At 42.2% G+C, this 17,234-nt stretch overlaps 1 protein-coding gene across 1 annotated transcript in view; it reads right to left on the bottom strand.

Annotated features, from left to right (window-relative positions):
• Positions 1 to 3,125: 3,125 nt before the first annotated feature.
• RIPOR2 (RHO family interacting cell polarization regulator 2) overlaps positions 3,126 to 17,234 on the bottom strand; it is a 51,582-nt gene continuing 37,473 nt past the window's right edge. Inside the window, exons 14-22 of the mRNA XM_041484834.1 lie at positions 15,839 to 16,024; positions 14,098 to 14,170; positions 13,306 to 13,500; positions 12,251 to 12,412; positions 11,104 to 11,262; positions 9,856 to 10,058; positions 8,330 to 8,413; positions 6,352 to 6,442; positions 3,126 to 4,768 (exon numbers count right to left, since the gene is read on the bottom strand). Coding sequence (XP_041340768.1) covers positions 4,668 to 4,768; positions 6,352 to 6,442; positions 8,330 to 8,413; positions 9,856 to 10,058; positions 11,104 to 11,262; positions 12,251 to 12,412; positions 13,306 to 13,500; positions 14,098 to 14,170; positions 15,839 to 16,024 — 1,254 coding nt within the window. The 3' untranslated portion in view covers positions 3,126 to 4,667. The remainder of the gene's footprint in view (positions 4,769 to 6,351; positions 6,443 to 8,329; positions 8,414 to 9,855; positions 10,059 to 11,103; positions 11,263 to 12,250; positions 12,413 to 13,305; positions 13,501 to 14,097; positions 14,171 to 15,838; positions 16,025 to 17,234) is intronic.

Raw genomic sequence — 17,234 nt, 5'->3', positions numbered from 1 at the left:
ACTTCCTGCTGTGTGAACTGCTGTAGTACAGGTGCTGCTGTTGAAACAGAACTGCCAGAAACTGCACACAAATTCTGGATTTGTCTCTATCTGCATCTGTGTTTCTTGCCTTCAGGTTGATCAAGAAGAATGCTTATTAGGTTTAGATATTATGCTTTTTCTGGATTGATTTTATTTAAATAAAAGATGTGACAGTCCCTTGATGTGCTGGATCCTTCAGTTGAAATAGACTGTGTACAAATAAATCATGGAAGTTCTGCAAGTAGGCTGATGGATGTATTGCGGCATTTGGCCCACCTGTAATAGAGCAGATTTTTACATCGAAAAGGCATGTGCCGCTTAGTAATACATACTGATGTTTTAAACCAAGACTACTATAGTTTTATTAAGTGTAGTTTGTTAGCAGAGTGGATAGTTTGCTGTATCAACTGATAAAAATGTGTGATGCCTGAGAAGGTGAGGTGTGAGAGCTGAACTGCCATGCCACAGTAATAAAACCTATACACATGCTTTGTCACAGATGCATTGAACCTCGACCAAACACTGCCTATACCTATTGTATCAGACATTAATGTATGGAAATGTTCTTCTCAGCAGTTTAAGGATGCTGCAATACTTGCTGTTTAAAAATGTTTTAAAAGGATTGAGTTTGTTTATTCTGACAATTCTTGAGTGCTTTTTTTGAATGTGCATGCAGTAGCACTGTGCTACATAATAAGTCTAGGAACTTGATATTTATGTGCTCGCAGCTTGTCAAAGGTGTAGAAATTATACAGAGATTTGTTTGTGATTAGTTCTCTTAAAACCTTCTGACATTTTAAGTATATAGGGAAACTCATCACTGGAACATGACTATGTAGCAGCTGAAAATCAGCATCACTAAAGACAACCTTTATATCCAGCTGAGTTACAGAGAGAACACTCTATGTGGCACAATAAAAGTATTAGTTCTGGAATCTACTACAGAATGTGCTTCTTTCCAAGAAGTCAAATGCATTTGTGCTACCAGCATGTTGACCCCTTTTCACTGCAGAGGGAACAGACACAATCTTGCCTTTCTCGGAAGCAGGCTCAGGCTGTGTGGAAGTGGGATGTATCTACAGTGTCCTAGCACTTCTCCCATAAAATGTGCATGTCTGAACAGGGCTGAATTTCAACCATGCAAGAGCAAAGTGTGGGGAGGTGGATCATTTGCAGGTGTCAGATGTTTCAAGAATAAACAGCTGTGCAGGGACAAGCAAACCACGGGGCAGGTGGATTGTTTGTGTGAGGAAGAACTCATAACTGGTTTACACTAAAAATTGTTATTTTTGCTAAGCACCCATTGTACTTAAGACAATGTGTGAAGAAATTAATTAGACCATAATAGCTCCTTTTTTGGGCAGCTGAAACTCACTTGGTTTTTGGCATGGGATTGCTTACGTGAGGACCTGCAGCATTGTCTGGTGCTGCAGCTTATGGTGTGGCCTCTGCATAAGTAATGAAGTTAGTCATAGGTTATTTTTTGTTAAGAACATGTGATGCATATTTGCTTTTCCTCAAGGGCCATCTCAGGTTGTTTTCAGAACTGGATTTAAGAATTTAATAAGATGTGCAAACTTTGCCAAAGCTGTGCTTTTCCAGCACTCCAATTGCTCTGAAGACTGAGTTGTATTGTCATCAATGTTTTTTTCCAGCAGAAAATGTTTATGATGTTATTAATTTACTTTCCATTCTTGCAATAACACAAAGCAGTTTAGCAACTGATAATGGTGTTTTAAGGAACCTTAATTTGCTGCTGTTTGTTGAACTGCTGGCATATGCCTGTAATGAAATGTGATCAGTTGTGAGGACACATCTATCCTACCCTCAGGGGCACTGCAGCCATTTGAAGCTGGGTGCTGTGGGTTCTCCTCAGAACACTCCCACTGCAAAGCAGGGAGCCATACTTAAGATACTGTGTCTGGCAGTTGTTGGCTCCTAATTTTGATGTCCACATTATTAATAAGCATTATTTATGAAGTATAAATTATAAAGTATATATCACAGACTGCAGGACAGGGTGGAGCTATAGAGGATAGCTTTTCTGAAGGTCTGATGGATACAACAGCCTTGCCAGTAGCAGTGTGAAACTGGGCAGCCTAACATGCTGCTGCTGTAGCTACAGTGTGCTACAGATTTCTATTTATGGGGCCAAATGCTGAGACAGTGACAGCATGGCAAGGGTAGTAAAAACCACCACAGCGTAAGGTGGTTTAACATACCTTTACCACCAGATAAACCCCTTTCCCAAGTGCACTTCTAGCAAGCTGCCCCTCTCTTCCACCTGCACTGCTGCTGAGCTACTTTGGTATGGGAGCTTTTTCCTAACACCCTTTCCTGGGGTGGCCCTGACCTTTGAATTTGTCCAAGTAATTTATTGCAGCCCTAAGAGCTTTCGTAATTACTGCCTGCTGCTGCCTTCTTTACTAGTTGGTAAGCACAAACATTGTGATGCTCACCTCTGTGCATCTGGTTTTTCCTACTCCACCAAGGAGTGTGTTAATGTGCCAGGAAAAGGCAGCATTGTCAGCTCTGCAAGCATAAAAATGTACAAGCTTCAAGACAAATAAATGGTTTTGTCGTTTTTCTTTGCCTTCAGGTTTTGGAAGCTTTAAGGTCTGTTCACTTTGTCACAGCTGTCATGAATCCTGGTTGCAATGGTGTAGCAGATCAGCTTTAGGCTAGTGAATGTCTCCACGGGTGGCTTTAAACTACAATGAGATGAGATACACCCTCCATTTGATGTGGTACCTCTGTATGTGAGCATCTCCCTGTTCTCTGCAGCTTTGGCTCCCTGCTCCATAGGCAGCTCTACATTCCCTAAGGTGTGTGCTGGAAGCCTGAACGTTTGAAAAGGGAAAATGAATGGAAGGAATTTCTGTGTCAGGAGTCTGTCTTCATAGAAGGGAGGAGTAATCAGTGCAAGTTTGGTAACAATCCTGGTGCCAATCCAGCACATCTTCTTGTAGTCCCTGTGGAGCCTTTCTTAGTAAGTATCTTGAATGATACACAAAAACTGGCTTGCTCTGAACTTAAACTATGAGCCTGATAGTGAAGAGGCTGCTGATGAAAAGGGTGACTATACATATGGACTGATGTGCTTAGTAATTAAAAATAATCTTTATTATAACTTAAATGTGATAGGAAATATGGTGAGTACAAACGCCACAAAACTAAAAGAAAAAAAATTAAAAAAAAAAAAAGCAGATAAAAAAGGACACCTTGAAAGAATTCAACTGATGGGGCAGATGTAGTATAAAAATCATAACATGGCTATTTCACCTTCTGCAAAAAGAGTTTATATCCTTCAGTAAACAAGTAAGCATTTTGCACTGTACAAAATGTACTTCTTTAATTAAAGGAAGAATATATATATTTATAAATATACAGATATGTACATTCTTGTAACATTCACAGTAAAAAAACCAAAACAAATTACCCCTGCCTGCCAAAGTGTTTGGCTCACAAGGTTTCCTCTTGATGTGAACTGTTTGCAATATTTTCTATGTCGTCTATGCAAATTTGGATACTTCAATTGACATCTAAATAGCATTTCATGCATAATGAACACAGTACAGGAACACTCTTTTGTTAAATTCTATTCACCTCCTCTGTTAACTTAAGGCTTGTAATCAACAGTTTGAAGCACTTGCTGTCTTTCCATCTTGCAGTGCAGGGCGGGGAGGTGCATTCACTTCCCCCTCTGTTTATTACTGCCTCCGAGGTCCACTTGAGTTTGTTCTGTTCTTTATATTGAAATCACTCTATAGAAACTATGCTCCTCTAATTAGAATGTACGAAATCCAATCCTGCCTGCAACTTGCAGGATAAAATGGTTTTGGGGACTCGTGCAATTAGTGGTATTCACTCCTTCTTCTCAGAATAAATAAATGCACTTCACCTTTTCATTTAGTTTTCAGAAACCTACATGATTGTTTGATCCCCCTCAGAAATCGCTGGATTAATGATGGTTTGCTGCTGGAGGGCAAGAGAAGGGAATAAAAGACCAGTGGAGGCATTTAGAATGAGTCACCAAAGTGACGCCTCCCCAGGTTTACATCACGCTGTTTCTCGAGGCAAAACTAGAACTTTCCCTGTATTTCATTTCTAAGACACAACTAAGAAAGCTGAGCAGCATTTCCTGCCACTGGAGTGTTGCTAGGGACAGTGCATGGCAGCAGACACTTCATTTGGGAAGGGAAAACTTTCATTTTCAAGGGAAAACTTTGCATGCCTGCTCAGGTGGCCTCCTGATTGTCCTTGTTAGATACGGTATCACACATCTCAAGCTTTCACAACAACTTCAAGAAAGTAAATATAATAGGAAAATATATGGAGAGGCCAAATTCTAAAAACCCCACAGAAGTCTGTTGAGGCTGAATAACTGCAATTAAATTATTTGTTTAGAATCAGTCAAGAAAGTATTGTTCCTCAGCATCCAACTGTTCCATCATGAGCTGCAACAAGGAGCCAATAGGAATCCTTAAGCTGGACTTCAGATTTTGCTTTTCTTGAAGAAGTCTGTAAATTGCTACATTTTGTAACATTCTCATAGAATTCTTTAAAGTCTTCCTTTTGTTCCCCACACTGAAGTGCAGCTCCATCCTACTTTAATGCCTGTTAAATATTAGCAGGTTCTTTTCCATCTAAAAAGCTGTGGCAGCTTCAGTTCCACGGCGGCTTCCAACTTTAACAAATTCCCGGGGAAATTTGTCCAGCTGTTCATATGCCAGTCTCCCATCTTCACCTGAATGCAAAATGATAAAGCATAATAATGTATTATGTTGTTGCCCTAGAACATTTAAAATACTGGATTCTCTGCTGTTAGAAAGTACTGATTGGCCAGTAACTTCTACCCCTTCTTAAACTCTATCTTGTTAGAAGCAATTTCACAAATTATTTGGAAAAGTTAAACATGCTCTGAATGCTCAATTTATTATTATTTTTTTTAATTTTCCATGTAACAAGTTTGGTTATCTAAAGCCAAACAGAAGCAGATGTGGCTTGTGTGATGAGGTGACAGTATCTGCACACTTGTTGTACTGAATGACCTACTGTGCTTGTCAAGGTCTCAGCTGCTGCTGTGATGTACTTGAGGTAAATGTTTATTCACTTCAGATGCAAAATGATAAAGCATAATAATGTATTATGTCGTTGCCCTAGAACATTTAAAATACTGGATTCTCTGCTGTTAGAAAGTACTGATTGGCCAGTAACTTCTACCCCTTCTTAAACTCTATCTTGTTAGAAGCAATTTCACAAATTATTTGGAAAAGTTAAACATGCTCTGAATGCTCAATTTATTATTATTTTTTTTAATTTTCCATGTAACAAGTTTGGTTATCTAAAGCCAAACAGAAGCAGATGTGGCTTGTGTGATGAGGTGACAGTATCTGCACACTTGTTGTACTGAATGACCTACTGTGCTTATCAAGGTCTCAGCTGCTGTTGTGATGTACTTGAGGTAAATGTTTATCCACTTCAACCTTGGAAAATATAAAGTTTATCCACCTCCCACTTCCTGGCACTTTAAAGAAGTGAGTCTATCTACAACGTTACTTTAATACTGCTGAAAATGAGGAAGCAGTATGTTTGCTAAATATTATTGTGTCTTTCAACCCCTTTTTCCTTAGCTACTACCATCTATATGCACTTTCATGAAGACAGCATTGAGCCTAATGTGTTGAGCTGGCAATTAGGAACCAAAAATGGTCTCTGTATGTTGTCTAGAAGAATGGCAAAACAATCACAGTTTTCAAGTGTCCCTGGGCTAGTTGTTTTATAACCTGAGCAATAACATGTCCAACAGCAGAATTCCTGCTTAAGTGGTGAATGAAAGAGAGTATATTTGAACTAGTTGTTTTATAACCTGAGCAATAACATGTCCAACAGCAGACTGAATTCCTGCTTAAGTGGTGAATGGAAGAGAGCATATTTGAGGGGTTTGCATAATTCAAATAACACAAGGACACCTCCCCCATGGAGTAGAAATTCAGGCTAGCTGAAAGGCCAGAAAAGCACAAATTTTCTGTGCCACTGAAGTACTGGTGCCCAGAAACTATGCAGATTAATTATCAGTTCTTTCTGTTTCTCAACCTCTCCTTTGCTATCCTTCCTTTTACTACTTCCCCCTCCAGACTCACACAATTCAATTTCTCTTTTTAGCTCATTTTCAAAATGAGTAATTTTTAAGAATCTGTATTTTCTGACTTAAGTCACTCTGTAAAGTTTTGTTTCAATTTACAGTCTCACATTTACATAGCTCAGGTGTCTTACATGCTGCTCTGTTAAAAAATAAAATTAAACACTGCTCTAAACTAGGCAACTCACCAAGGGAGAGCAGGGTTTCGGACGCCACTTTTCTGATCTCTTCATTGTCAGACTGGCAGAGCGTGACCAGCATTTTAATGCTCTCAGTAGCCTGGGAAGTGCAAAAAGAACTGCATTAGCACCACACAGGACACTCTGGGGTTTTTCCACAACCCTGCATGTAAATAGTAACCATCCTCTGCACTGTCCTTCCCACTCCAAGCAAAGGGCTTTGGTGGAGACAGGAGGAATGGGGTTTCCCTGAGAGGAAGCATTTGGAGGAGGTGTATTTTCTGCTGCTGGTGTGGACCCTTTCTAATTTTCCTACCCTATGCACCACACATAAAAATCTGACAGACCAGCTATATCTGCCACTTCTGACTGCAGGATAGGTGATGGGCTGTGGACCAAGGCCATAAAATGCCAAGATAAGGCTACAGCACAGAAATGAACAGGAGACAGGGTCTAGTAAATGGGTTTCCTATAAAGCCTGACAAGCCTGTGCTCACCAATATTTGCAGACTTCTGCCTTGCCTCTGCTATTGTTAGGAAGAAAGCAAGGAATAATCCTGTTCTGATACAAAAATGTCAGGTCTTTGGGGAGAGCAGCTGTCATAGTGTCTCTGTCTGGCTATTTAACACAACAAGAGAGATGAGTGAAAGGAAGGGCAGGTGCTGCCCCAGTGTGACACCTGGAAGAGGCACTGAGCCACAGAGTCAGTATTTGTATGAGCCCTGTCGATCCAAGGGGCACAAGGCCTGGTCTGCATGCTCTGAATGAGGGCTTTGCTGCCAGAGCCATTAAATCTCACCACCTTGTCTTCAGTGTGGCCACTCGTGTGTGACTCGGGGTGAGGCTGCACTGGTGACTACAGCTCGAATGCCTGTGAGTGATGGGGCCACAGCAACACAGAGCTCGCTGCCGTCTGAAAAAACCCCACAGAGATTCAGCAGGACTTTGTGCAACTGATTGTGGACTAAACTGCCCCTGGGTTACCCCATCCACAGCCACCTATCCATTGTAGCATTTCCATCTCTGATAACTTCCAGCTTCAGCTTTTTCTTTGAAGATTCCAGATGACACTTTCCCTCAGTAGCTTTTTTCCCCAGCCACAAGACTCACTGAAGTCACACTGCTCAAGTTAAACTTGTCTAGCTCCAGTTCCCACCACTGCTTCCTAGTCTGAGTTTTCCTGAGCATTCAAAAACCGCACTGCCGCCGCATGCAGCAGAGATGTAATGTGCCTCACCACTGCCTCTCAGGGATGCCTACTAGCTTCTCATTTAAGGGAAAGGGTTTTTTGTATTTAAACTGGATTATGTATTGAATGGCATCAGTTGTGACTGGGATGAAGTTACAGTTTAGAGCTGCCTTCCAGGGGACAGATTAGACAGAGAAATAGTAAGTCCAAAGTGCATCAGTCTCATGGAACGTATTTTTTGCCCCAGTATCCCATACCACCCAGGCCTGGGTGGCTGCTGTCTCCCATGGCTATACAACCAAAACAACAGTGCATTTTCCCATCCTGTCAAAGGCTGGAGTGCAAAGATGGTACCAGATGCTAGCTGAAGCTGTAGTGCCCACATGTACCAGTTATTTGTCACAAAACAAGCTGTGATCTCTCTTTTCTGCTACTGCAGCCCACATGCATTAGAGCTCATTTTATCCTGGGAAAGCACTTTTTTGTCCTCAGTCAGTACTTTATGGATTAACATTTTTTTTTCTCTGTGATGTGGAACTGAGTCTCCTGAAGTCAATATGAGAGGGAGGAAAAGATGATATGCAAAAGATAAAACATTGCCAAGGTCACAGAATCCAGGTGTTTGTGGTTTAGAAGGTTCTAACCCATTCCCTTTATCTGAAAAGGGATGGAGCACAGCAACACAAAACAAAAACACTACTGTTGCTATTATTGAAATTTCTATTTTGTTGTTTGTACCTATCAGATGTCCTTTCAAAAGCAAAGCCAAGCACCACAGTGTATTCCTTGTCTCTTACCTTGAGGTATCTTAGAGCCAAGCAAGCTGCTTTCTGCAGCTGGAGGTTGGGCTGGGTTAGTGCTTCACAGTAATAAATCAAGGCCTGAAAACAAAAGGAGAAGAATAGCAATGAAAATGTCTGTTGCTCCATAGAGAAGGGTGGAGCATGGAGGTATTGCTACCCTGTTAAAGGGAGAGCAATTGCAGCCTGCCTCCCTGACAGGGAGCATGTAGGATGGCACAGGCAGGATAATTCCCTACAGCAGATCCAGGCCAGAGCACTAGTCATAGGTCAGAAGTCTCAGGCCAACTTTTGGGGAGGAGAAGTTCACATTAAAGTGAGATGCACAATCTGGCACCTTTGAAGGCCTTTCACCACACATCACCAAAGAGCTTTGAGTGGTCCTTGGAGTCTAATATCTCAAGAGGTGGCCCTTGTGATGGTCTCTTTAATGTAAGGACAATAATGAACTAGTTGGTATAGATCCCAGGGAGACTTAAAATAATTATTACAATGAGCTGCTAGACCAGTTTACTGCTTGACCCTCGAAATTAGTAGCTACTACTGAGCAGCAAATCTCAGCAGCACTCAGCTGCACAGTGAATTCATCTGCAGCATAAGGCTGCATAATACTCTCACAGAAGCCACTCTGTGGTCCTTCCTGCAGGCAGTGGACCAGGTATCAGCTACACATGCCTGTTCCAGGAGAAGGTTATACTTGCCCTGAGATGCTGTCACCAGGAAACTGGGGATGGGAGAAGGATGGTATGAAATACCAAGAGGCTGCAAAAATGGAAGATGAAGTGGGAGGGCAAGCAAAGAGGGGACTGGATTGATAGACAAGAGAAGCAAAGACTTTTCCTCTTCCCTTTGCCTTCCTTCTGCCACTCTTCCAGCTGCCTTTTCTTTTGCTCTTTCATGACAGAGAGCAAGATGGATAGTAGGGAAAGGTCTGCCATGAAAGGGTAGGAGCCAATCCCTAATTTCTTCTTACTCCTCCTTCTTCCCTCTCTTTAATTTCTGTGTTTAACCTGGCCCTGCTTGTTGCATTTGGTATCAGAGATATACTCAAATCTTAGTTCTCACAGCTGAGCTGCATTTGCCCAAGGCAGTCCATCCCCTCTGGAAATGGTGGGAAGTCCCATAGATGGCAGACTCCTTTGGGAAAAAAAATCTGAGACCTACATCTTTGTGTGTTGGTGGTGCTGGGGATTGTTACCTTGAAGCCTTGGACTGAAGCCAAGTCTGAGAGAGGGCAGCAGAAATGGTGAAGTGTGGAAAATAGCTGGAGAGCACAGCACTCAGTAAGTATTTGCAGTTTTGATTGGTACCTGTTTAGCGTAATGACAGGTAGAAGCAAACTGGCATAAAGACAGAAACAGACCTGCACATGTGCAGGAAAATTAGATAGGATATCCCTCTGGATCAGTTTAAATCAAGCTTGGATCAGTGACTTTATATGCACAGATATTTGAGACATACAGGTAGAAAAAGGTCATGATGAAACAGGTCTCTCATGCGACAGGTGATTTTCTGCCACTTACCTTCTCCCTGAAGTGCCTGTTTTCTGCAGTTGCTGTCAGAAGTGATGCCACAGTCTCACTGACTTCATTTTTATTTTCATTGAGAAGTAAAGCCAAAGCTCTTAAAACTTCCTGCTGTGGTGGAAGGTTATTGGAGTTTATTTTGGACACATTTTGCTGCAGTTTTCCATCTTTCACTGACTGCAGCACCTGAACCACAGATGCTGGAAGTGCAAGAAAAGGTCTGTGTTACTTGCTTTATCCTCTCAGTACTTTGGATTGATCCTTTCCTCGCTAGCAATCCTTGATTTATACGACACACACTGAGGATATGAAAATATTCCCATCTGAGCAACTGCAGCATGGCAGTGTGTCTGCATGGGGAATTGTCTGGGTTTTAAGCTGGGCCAGTTTCTCAGATTTTCTTCCAGGGAGGAGATGAGTAGATAGGCCCAAGTGCAGCACTTAGACCTACCCAGAGCTACAGGCACCCCTGTCAAATCTCTGCTTTCTGCTGGAAGTTGTAAATTCTCACTCTAACAATTGAACCCAAATATCCTTGCCAGTGTATTGATTTTCAGAGCATCTTTGTGAGAGCTTTTCCTGGATAGACTGATGTCAGCCAACAAGAGCTAGGGCTAGTATGTTTCAGAGGTGAGTTGAAATACTATTTTGCTTCCAGGCTTTTGAGCAAAAGCTCCCTCGTATGCCCAAATAAAAAGGAACACTAGGCAAGGTTCCTCAAACTCCCTCTCAAATAGAGAAGAAAACTTGGCTTGCCAGGGACTGCAGTTCAGCACACTTTGTGCAGCACCTGCTTCTCTCTTTAGCTCTTGGTAGCAGAGCCTGCAAAACTCTGAGGTGCTGTGATCCCTTGGTCCCTGAGAATTGCTCAGCACGTCAGAAGGTGTCTCCATAACAGGTGGTGAAAGACCAAGACATCATCCAAGCTGTGAGCACAGAAAACTTCCCAGACTTTAGGCTCAGCCCACCACCATCAGCCATTCCCTAAAAAACAGTGCTTTCAAAACACTTTTTTTTTTCTTATTTGAATATGGAAACAGAAATGACTGAGGGTCTGTCTGCATCAGCTCCTTTCCCTTGACATGTACAACAGTTCAGGTGCATTCACTTAATAGCCAGGACACTTGTTTGTCTCTTTTCTCTCCTCCTTTTGTAAAACCAGCCTCAGGTCTGAACTGCTTTGTATTGAGCTCAGAAGGACAGAGAGGTAATCCCTAACCAGCCAGCAGAATTTATATACCCTACCTTCTTTTGCGAGCTGCAGCAAATAGCTTCCAAGGTCACTGACACTGTGGCTGGCAAAGTAGTTGTAATACTGAAAGACAGTAATGGTCTCGGAGGACATGCTGGAGTAGAGGACAGGCTCTGTCCGGTCCAGGATCTGAGACACCAGGATCCTGAAGACTGCAGGCAACCATGGACAAAGGGACAAGTTAGTGAGAGCAAAAGCTGCTGGCAAAATTACGCAGTCCACTTCAAAACTGGAAAGAAAGAACCTCATCTGCAAGGCCAGATACTTCCCAATGTTTCTAAACTCAGCTGTGGTTAGGTTAGAAGCTGGACAGGCCTTCTTCCTGTCTGGGTCTCATTAGCAGAGAATATCTTTGTAAGGATGAACCTCTGCCAGTTTACAGATGGCTAGTGCAGCTTCCTGTGCAATCAAAACAGCATCATTTCTACCTGAACAATATCCTGCATGGTAAACCCCTGTCCACATGCACTGCCTGCTACATCCCCACAGTGCCACTAAGGCAGGGGAGATGTGCACAGAGGCAGGATTTGGCTTTGCTATTTTTCATGTTCATGCACTAGTGTGGCATGCAGAAAGCTAGTCTGAGGCACTGCCTGTGAGAGCTGTAGCATGGAGCAGGAAGGAGAACACTGCTCTGTGTAGGCATCCAGAGTGCAGGTGGCCACACCTGGGTAAATAAGCCTCCATCCCTATTCTGTCCAAGGGAGAGCTAGTCAGTATAGCTGGAGTTTGAGGTGGGGGACATCCCACACAAGATAAGAACCTGTGCTCAGACAAACTCACTTGAATATGGATTAATTTCATCCCTGTGCACTGCAATGGGTTTGGGAATTATACAGATACACAAAATTAAGTTGAAGGATTCCTGATTCACTGAATCACTTACAAATCTGTATTTGGGAATAGACTTTCCTTCTGATTAGCTCATAAACCTTAAAACAGTATTTTCTTTTCTGTTAACCTCATTTTTTTCTTTTCTTTTCATTATTTGGGGCCAAAACTGTTTCAAGAGCATTAGTTTTCAAATGAGATCTTGGAACTGTGGCCAAACGGATCTCCAGGGGGTTGGAAAACAAAGCTCAGTACACAACTGAGCTTTCTCCATTTTGATGGCTGACACTTTTTTGCAGCGGTTTGTACCTGTTTCTGCAAGTCCTGGACACTCCTCATTCACAGTGGTGGCAAAATTGATGTCCAACTGCTTCATCATCTTGTCTGCAGAGGTGTGATACACTCCTGAAGGGCCAGTACACTTCATCCAGAAAGCCAGCAGTGACAGCTTCTTGTGGAACTCTGGAATTGCTGGGGAAGACAAAATGAATGATGAAACAAAGCCATGCTGGAAGCATCAGCTTTGAGAAAAGAAGGTAAGAATGGGTCTCAGGAAGCAAACATCTCGCCCTATCCTATTTGCTGTGTCTCCCTGAGCCATTACCTTCACAGAGCATGACCACGTGCTCACCCCAGGTTTGTAACATGTTTTTTCTGTTTCCCATGGTAATGTGAGAAAATTTGCTCCTGATTCAGTTCTCAGCATTGATATCTCTTCCTCTTAAATAGCACAAAATACTAGGGGAACACCACAAATGGTCTGCACAAGTTTGGTCTCTGTCCTAGCACTACACTTTTTGGCTTCAAGTAAGTCACTCAATTTTTGCCTCAACTTTCTGATATAGTAAATACACCTTGTAGTATTTACCTATCCTGCCAGAGTGTACATGAGGGTAACTATGTGTTTGTCAAACTCTTTCAAGTATTAAAACAGATGCAAAAAGAAAAATAACTAAGAAGTTCTCCATAGAGATGACTAAAAATGAAAATGTTCAAGAAGTTGTATTATGCCTCTGATATTATAATGCAAATCCTGCCTTTTCTCAGGAAAGAAAGGTGGAAGAAGAATTTGGGTCTTCAGAGGTGGAAGTATCCCCACCCCATAACACCAATGACATCTGTCCATCTTCTGCACATCAGGCTGGATAAGAAGTCCTTTCTCTTCTCACCTGCATATTTCAGCACTGAGGACAGATGTAGGTGACACCTGCCTTGACTGCTGCACCTCCTGGTGACCCTGAGCCAGCCCTTGCTACAGTGGCATCTCCTGCACTGCTGGTGAGCTCTGCACAGTGATTATTTCAGCAGACACACATGCCCAGGCAAATCCTTGTCAGAAGGAAAGCCCCTAAGCTGTTTCTTACCATCAGTAAGAGAGGTGATGTTTCCCAAGTTCTCAGTGCTGATCTCCGCAATATTCTCCACCACGAGGATCTGCCTGGACAGCTTATCCAGGAGGTCTCTTGTCACAAATGGTGTTTTACTGGAGAACACAATTTGCTGGTGAAGACAAATGGGAAGAGACAAAAAGGAGTCACTGAACCAAAAAGAAACCCAGCCTCAGAAAAAACAAAGAAAACTCCAAAACACCTGAAGTGCAAAGACAAATTCATTGTCTCAAACCACAGGATCTCCTTAACTTAAAAAAATTTTTGTTGTTGGGATATTTTTTGGTCCTAGTTGATATGCATCACTGCTTGTACCTTCAATATCTACATCCACATCCAAACACCTGAGTATCCAAGTAGCCATTTGTGTAAGTAATTTCTGATTTACACACTCTACAAAGCTAAAGAAACCCATCACCACAAGACTTAAAGCTAGGCAAGAATATTAGTCTGACTTTCACACAACAAGGACTGTAGACTTTCAGGACAACCCTCATAGAGGAAGACCACAGGTTGCTCTTTCTCCACTCCATTTCAACTTTGATCAATTATTTAGGTGCCTTTATTAATTTTATTAATTAATTAATCTTGCTAATACTCCCTACTGATATCAAGATGCTGATATCTGCATCTTGTTCAGCAGTCTATGTAAATAACGTTCATATCAAATCTGATTTGTGTGTGGATGTGGTTCAAGTTCACCTCACACAGCTGCATATTTACTGTATACTCTTGTATTGAAACCAAAAAACTCCCTTTTTCTCATACTGTGAGTCAGCAGAGCTTCCAGCTGAGCACTAAGGGTGCTGGAATCAGGCTCGCTCCCTATTGTTTCAATGAGCTTTTGGGAAAATAAAGCTAATTATAACTAAGATGGAACAGTAAAATAATTGTGAAGAGAAAGTTGCAGCATGTTTCAATTTGTCAGGAAAACCCTGATGACCTCACTTACTGGATGTTTAAATTCACATCTGCTGTGCATGGGCTCTGAAAAAAAAACCTACAGAAAAACCCCTCTAGTTGTGAGCATAAACTGGCAATTTTGGTATCCCGGGGGGCTGTCTCATGCTGTGATGAATCACCTGCCCAGTCGCTCTGGATTAAGAACCATGACAATTTGTACCTTCCCAAGCACTGAGCTGCTAAGAACAGCTCTGTGCTTTCAGAGTCCCCCTGCTGTTAAATTTAAGGCTCATTGCAGAGGGAAAGGCAAACCACTGCTGAAGTAAGAGACATGATGTTTTCATATGCAGTTTTAGACACAATGTGTACAGCTTACTTTGCCAATTGTTTCTGCAAGAGTGTAGAGCTAGTCTTACTGTGCTTTAAATCATTATTTCCAATATTGTCTTGCTGCACAAATGATCCTCCCTGTGTTTAAATGCAAAGCCTGAGGTCAGTCCCCAGATGGCAAGTGTGTTTGGCTGCAAGTTCAGAAGTTTCAACACTTGCAATCTTTACACTGAGTCACACACTTACACATCTAAAAATGGAAGTGGGAATCTGCACTGTCTGGGGATGAGCCAGAGGGGAAAAAAAAGCAATTTTAATTTCTATTTTAACTGGTTGAAGCTAGATCCATAAACGAGCACAGACTGGACTGAGGTCAGAGTGCCAGTTTAGCAAGAAACACAATTTCCCAAATTTTTTTTCCCACCAAGTCTTATTCTGGAATGAGGACATGAGATGATGGGAACTGCACAGTGATTGTTCATTGCACTCAAATTGCTTTAAGCAAGCTGTGAGTAGTATAGCTCCCTGGCTGGAAAGTGCAGGCAGGGAGGGAACCGTGTTCCTCTCTTTTTTTTCCAGCTCTAGTGCCGCTTACGTGCCTGCTGGGCATCGTGTCAGCTCAAAGGAGGCAAACATGCTTTTGAGATCCAATGATTGAAGCACAGCATCTTAAAGTCACACAACAATGGCAGGCCACGGCACAACACCACAGCTTTTTTGTTTTCTGTTTTTTTGCCTTTTTTTTTTTTTCTCAGAAAGACCAAAAGTGATGAAAGAAGGGCAGGTAACACGCAGGGCCATGAACAGAGTACCAGTCATCACTCTTACATTCCAAAGGCAACCTACATCATGCTGCTTAAATCTGGCCCTGTGTTATTGTTACTGACAAGCTTAATCCACTGCAAAGACTCATTCGGCTAGAGAGAAAAGACAAAGGGAGGGGGGAAAAACCACAGAGGAATTAGTAATTACATCCAAGGAAAGCCAGGTCCAAACCTATGTCAAGGAAGAGGTTCTGCCAGTATTGATGTCAGCCTAATTTAATTTACCCTTCTCCTTTGGAGGACAGATTACATATATTTGAACGGAAGAAAAAAAATGGTCCTGGAAACTAAAGATTTTGTATGCAGCAGCCATGGGGAGCCCTCTGACCCTAAAACTCATCAAGGATTAGTCAGTCTTCCTTGAATAAATTGTGCACCAGGATCCCCTGTTAGTAACAAAGAGCCAGGGTGTCAGTTTGGCGTAAGCACAGCTGGCAGGTACTACAAACTTACCTATTCTTCTCAATCTCAGTATCTGAAAATACCGAGTCTGCACCTCCTCCACCATTACAAACCTCCACACCACCACCATCCTCATCATCAAAGTCAGAGGTGTTCAGGAAATCAAAGCTTTCTAAAGCACTTTCAACTGTTAGACTTAAACTGGAGGACCTGCTTCGGCTTACTGCTGGCTTGCACTGCAAAGGCAGAATGAACCAATGAAAACCCCAGGTATTAGCTACTACAAGAAAGATAAGAAAAAAGAATGATAAAGCTTAAAACTTCAAATTCTTCATTTTATTTTTAAAACTTCATTTTATTGGGTGTTTCATTTCAAGCCTTCATATTCATAGCATATACAATCAAAGCCTGAGAACTGGGGAAAGCCTTTCATTCCTCCTCCCCTTCTCATGCTACCCACTCTGTTCCCCAAAGGAAAACCCTCAAAGGCAAAATTCAACTTGTTTTATAGAAATGAGAAGTACTTCTTGAATCCAAGTTTCACAGCTCTCGGCATTTTCCAAAAGGAATGACTGGGAATTAATGCAATGAAAGTTGAAAGGGGAAGGCACATTCCTTAATTGCTGTTCTAGCTACAGAAGCCAACTTATACATATCCAATGGCACTGCCTGATTTATTCCAGACGTAACTCTAACAGACCTTAGCCAGGAATGAATTTCATCCCATAGCTGCACATTTATTCATGGAATGAAAGGAGTTTTGTGGCCTTTGAAGCCAAATGGATTATCAAGGAAAAGCCAATAAGGTATTGGATTCCTAGGTGACAGAGAAAGGCAGTACTGTAACTCAGAAATAGTACTAGAGAGAGGGGGGAGACCATCCCCACCTCAATGCAGGGAAGAAACACAAAGGAAACCTTGCTGTTGCTGTAGGAAGTATGAAATACCCTGGCCCCATTCATCCACATGTGCCCACAGAATTGCTTCCAAGGTTATCCTGAAGAATCAGATGTAACTTGAGGGATCATCTCCATTGGTTGGTGCAATGACTTCAACATCTTTCACATCATGTGATTATTTATCAGAAACAGTCATGAGCCACTGGTGCCATTACACAGGCCACATCCTCCAGTCCCAAGCAGAGCCGTGACTTTGTCTCAGCTCACAGAAAATGAGAAAATGCCTCTGAGGAGTTCAGATCCAGCACCAGCTGCTCTAGAGCTGAAGGGAGTTTGAGTTCCATTTGTAATTCATTTGCACACAATACTAATAGTCATACATTTGCACTTAGGATGTCTGAGTCCTTAAACTGACTGTACAGTCCATAGCTGATCAGACACACTTTTCAACACATCTGTGCAAAGGATGAGTGCTGTATCCTGCTTCTTCTGCAGCATCAATGGTTTCAGCTTCCATTTCCTTCAGGGCTTGGTAGTGCAGCTTCTT

The sequence above is a fragment of the Pyrgilauda ruficollis genome, unplaced genomic scaffold, assembly GCF_017590135.1.
Source record: "Pyrgilauda ruficollis isolate IOZ18807 unplaced genomic scaffold, ASM1759013v1 scaffold68, whole genome shotgun sequence".
NCBI classification, from domain to species: domain Eukaryota; kingdom Metazoa; phylum Chordata; class Aves; order Passeriformes; family Passeridae; genus Pyrgilauda; species Pyrgilauda ruficollis.
Note: the sequence above shows the minus strand (reverse complement) of the source record. Positions and strands in the feature narration are given on the sequence as shown.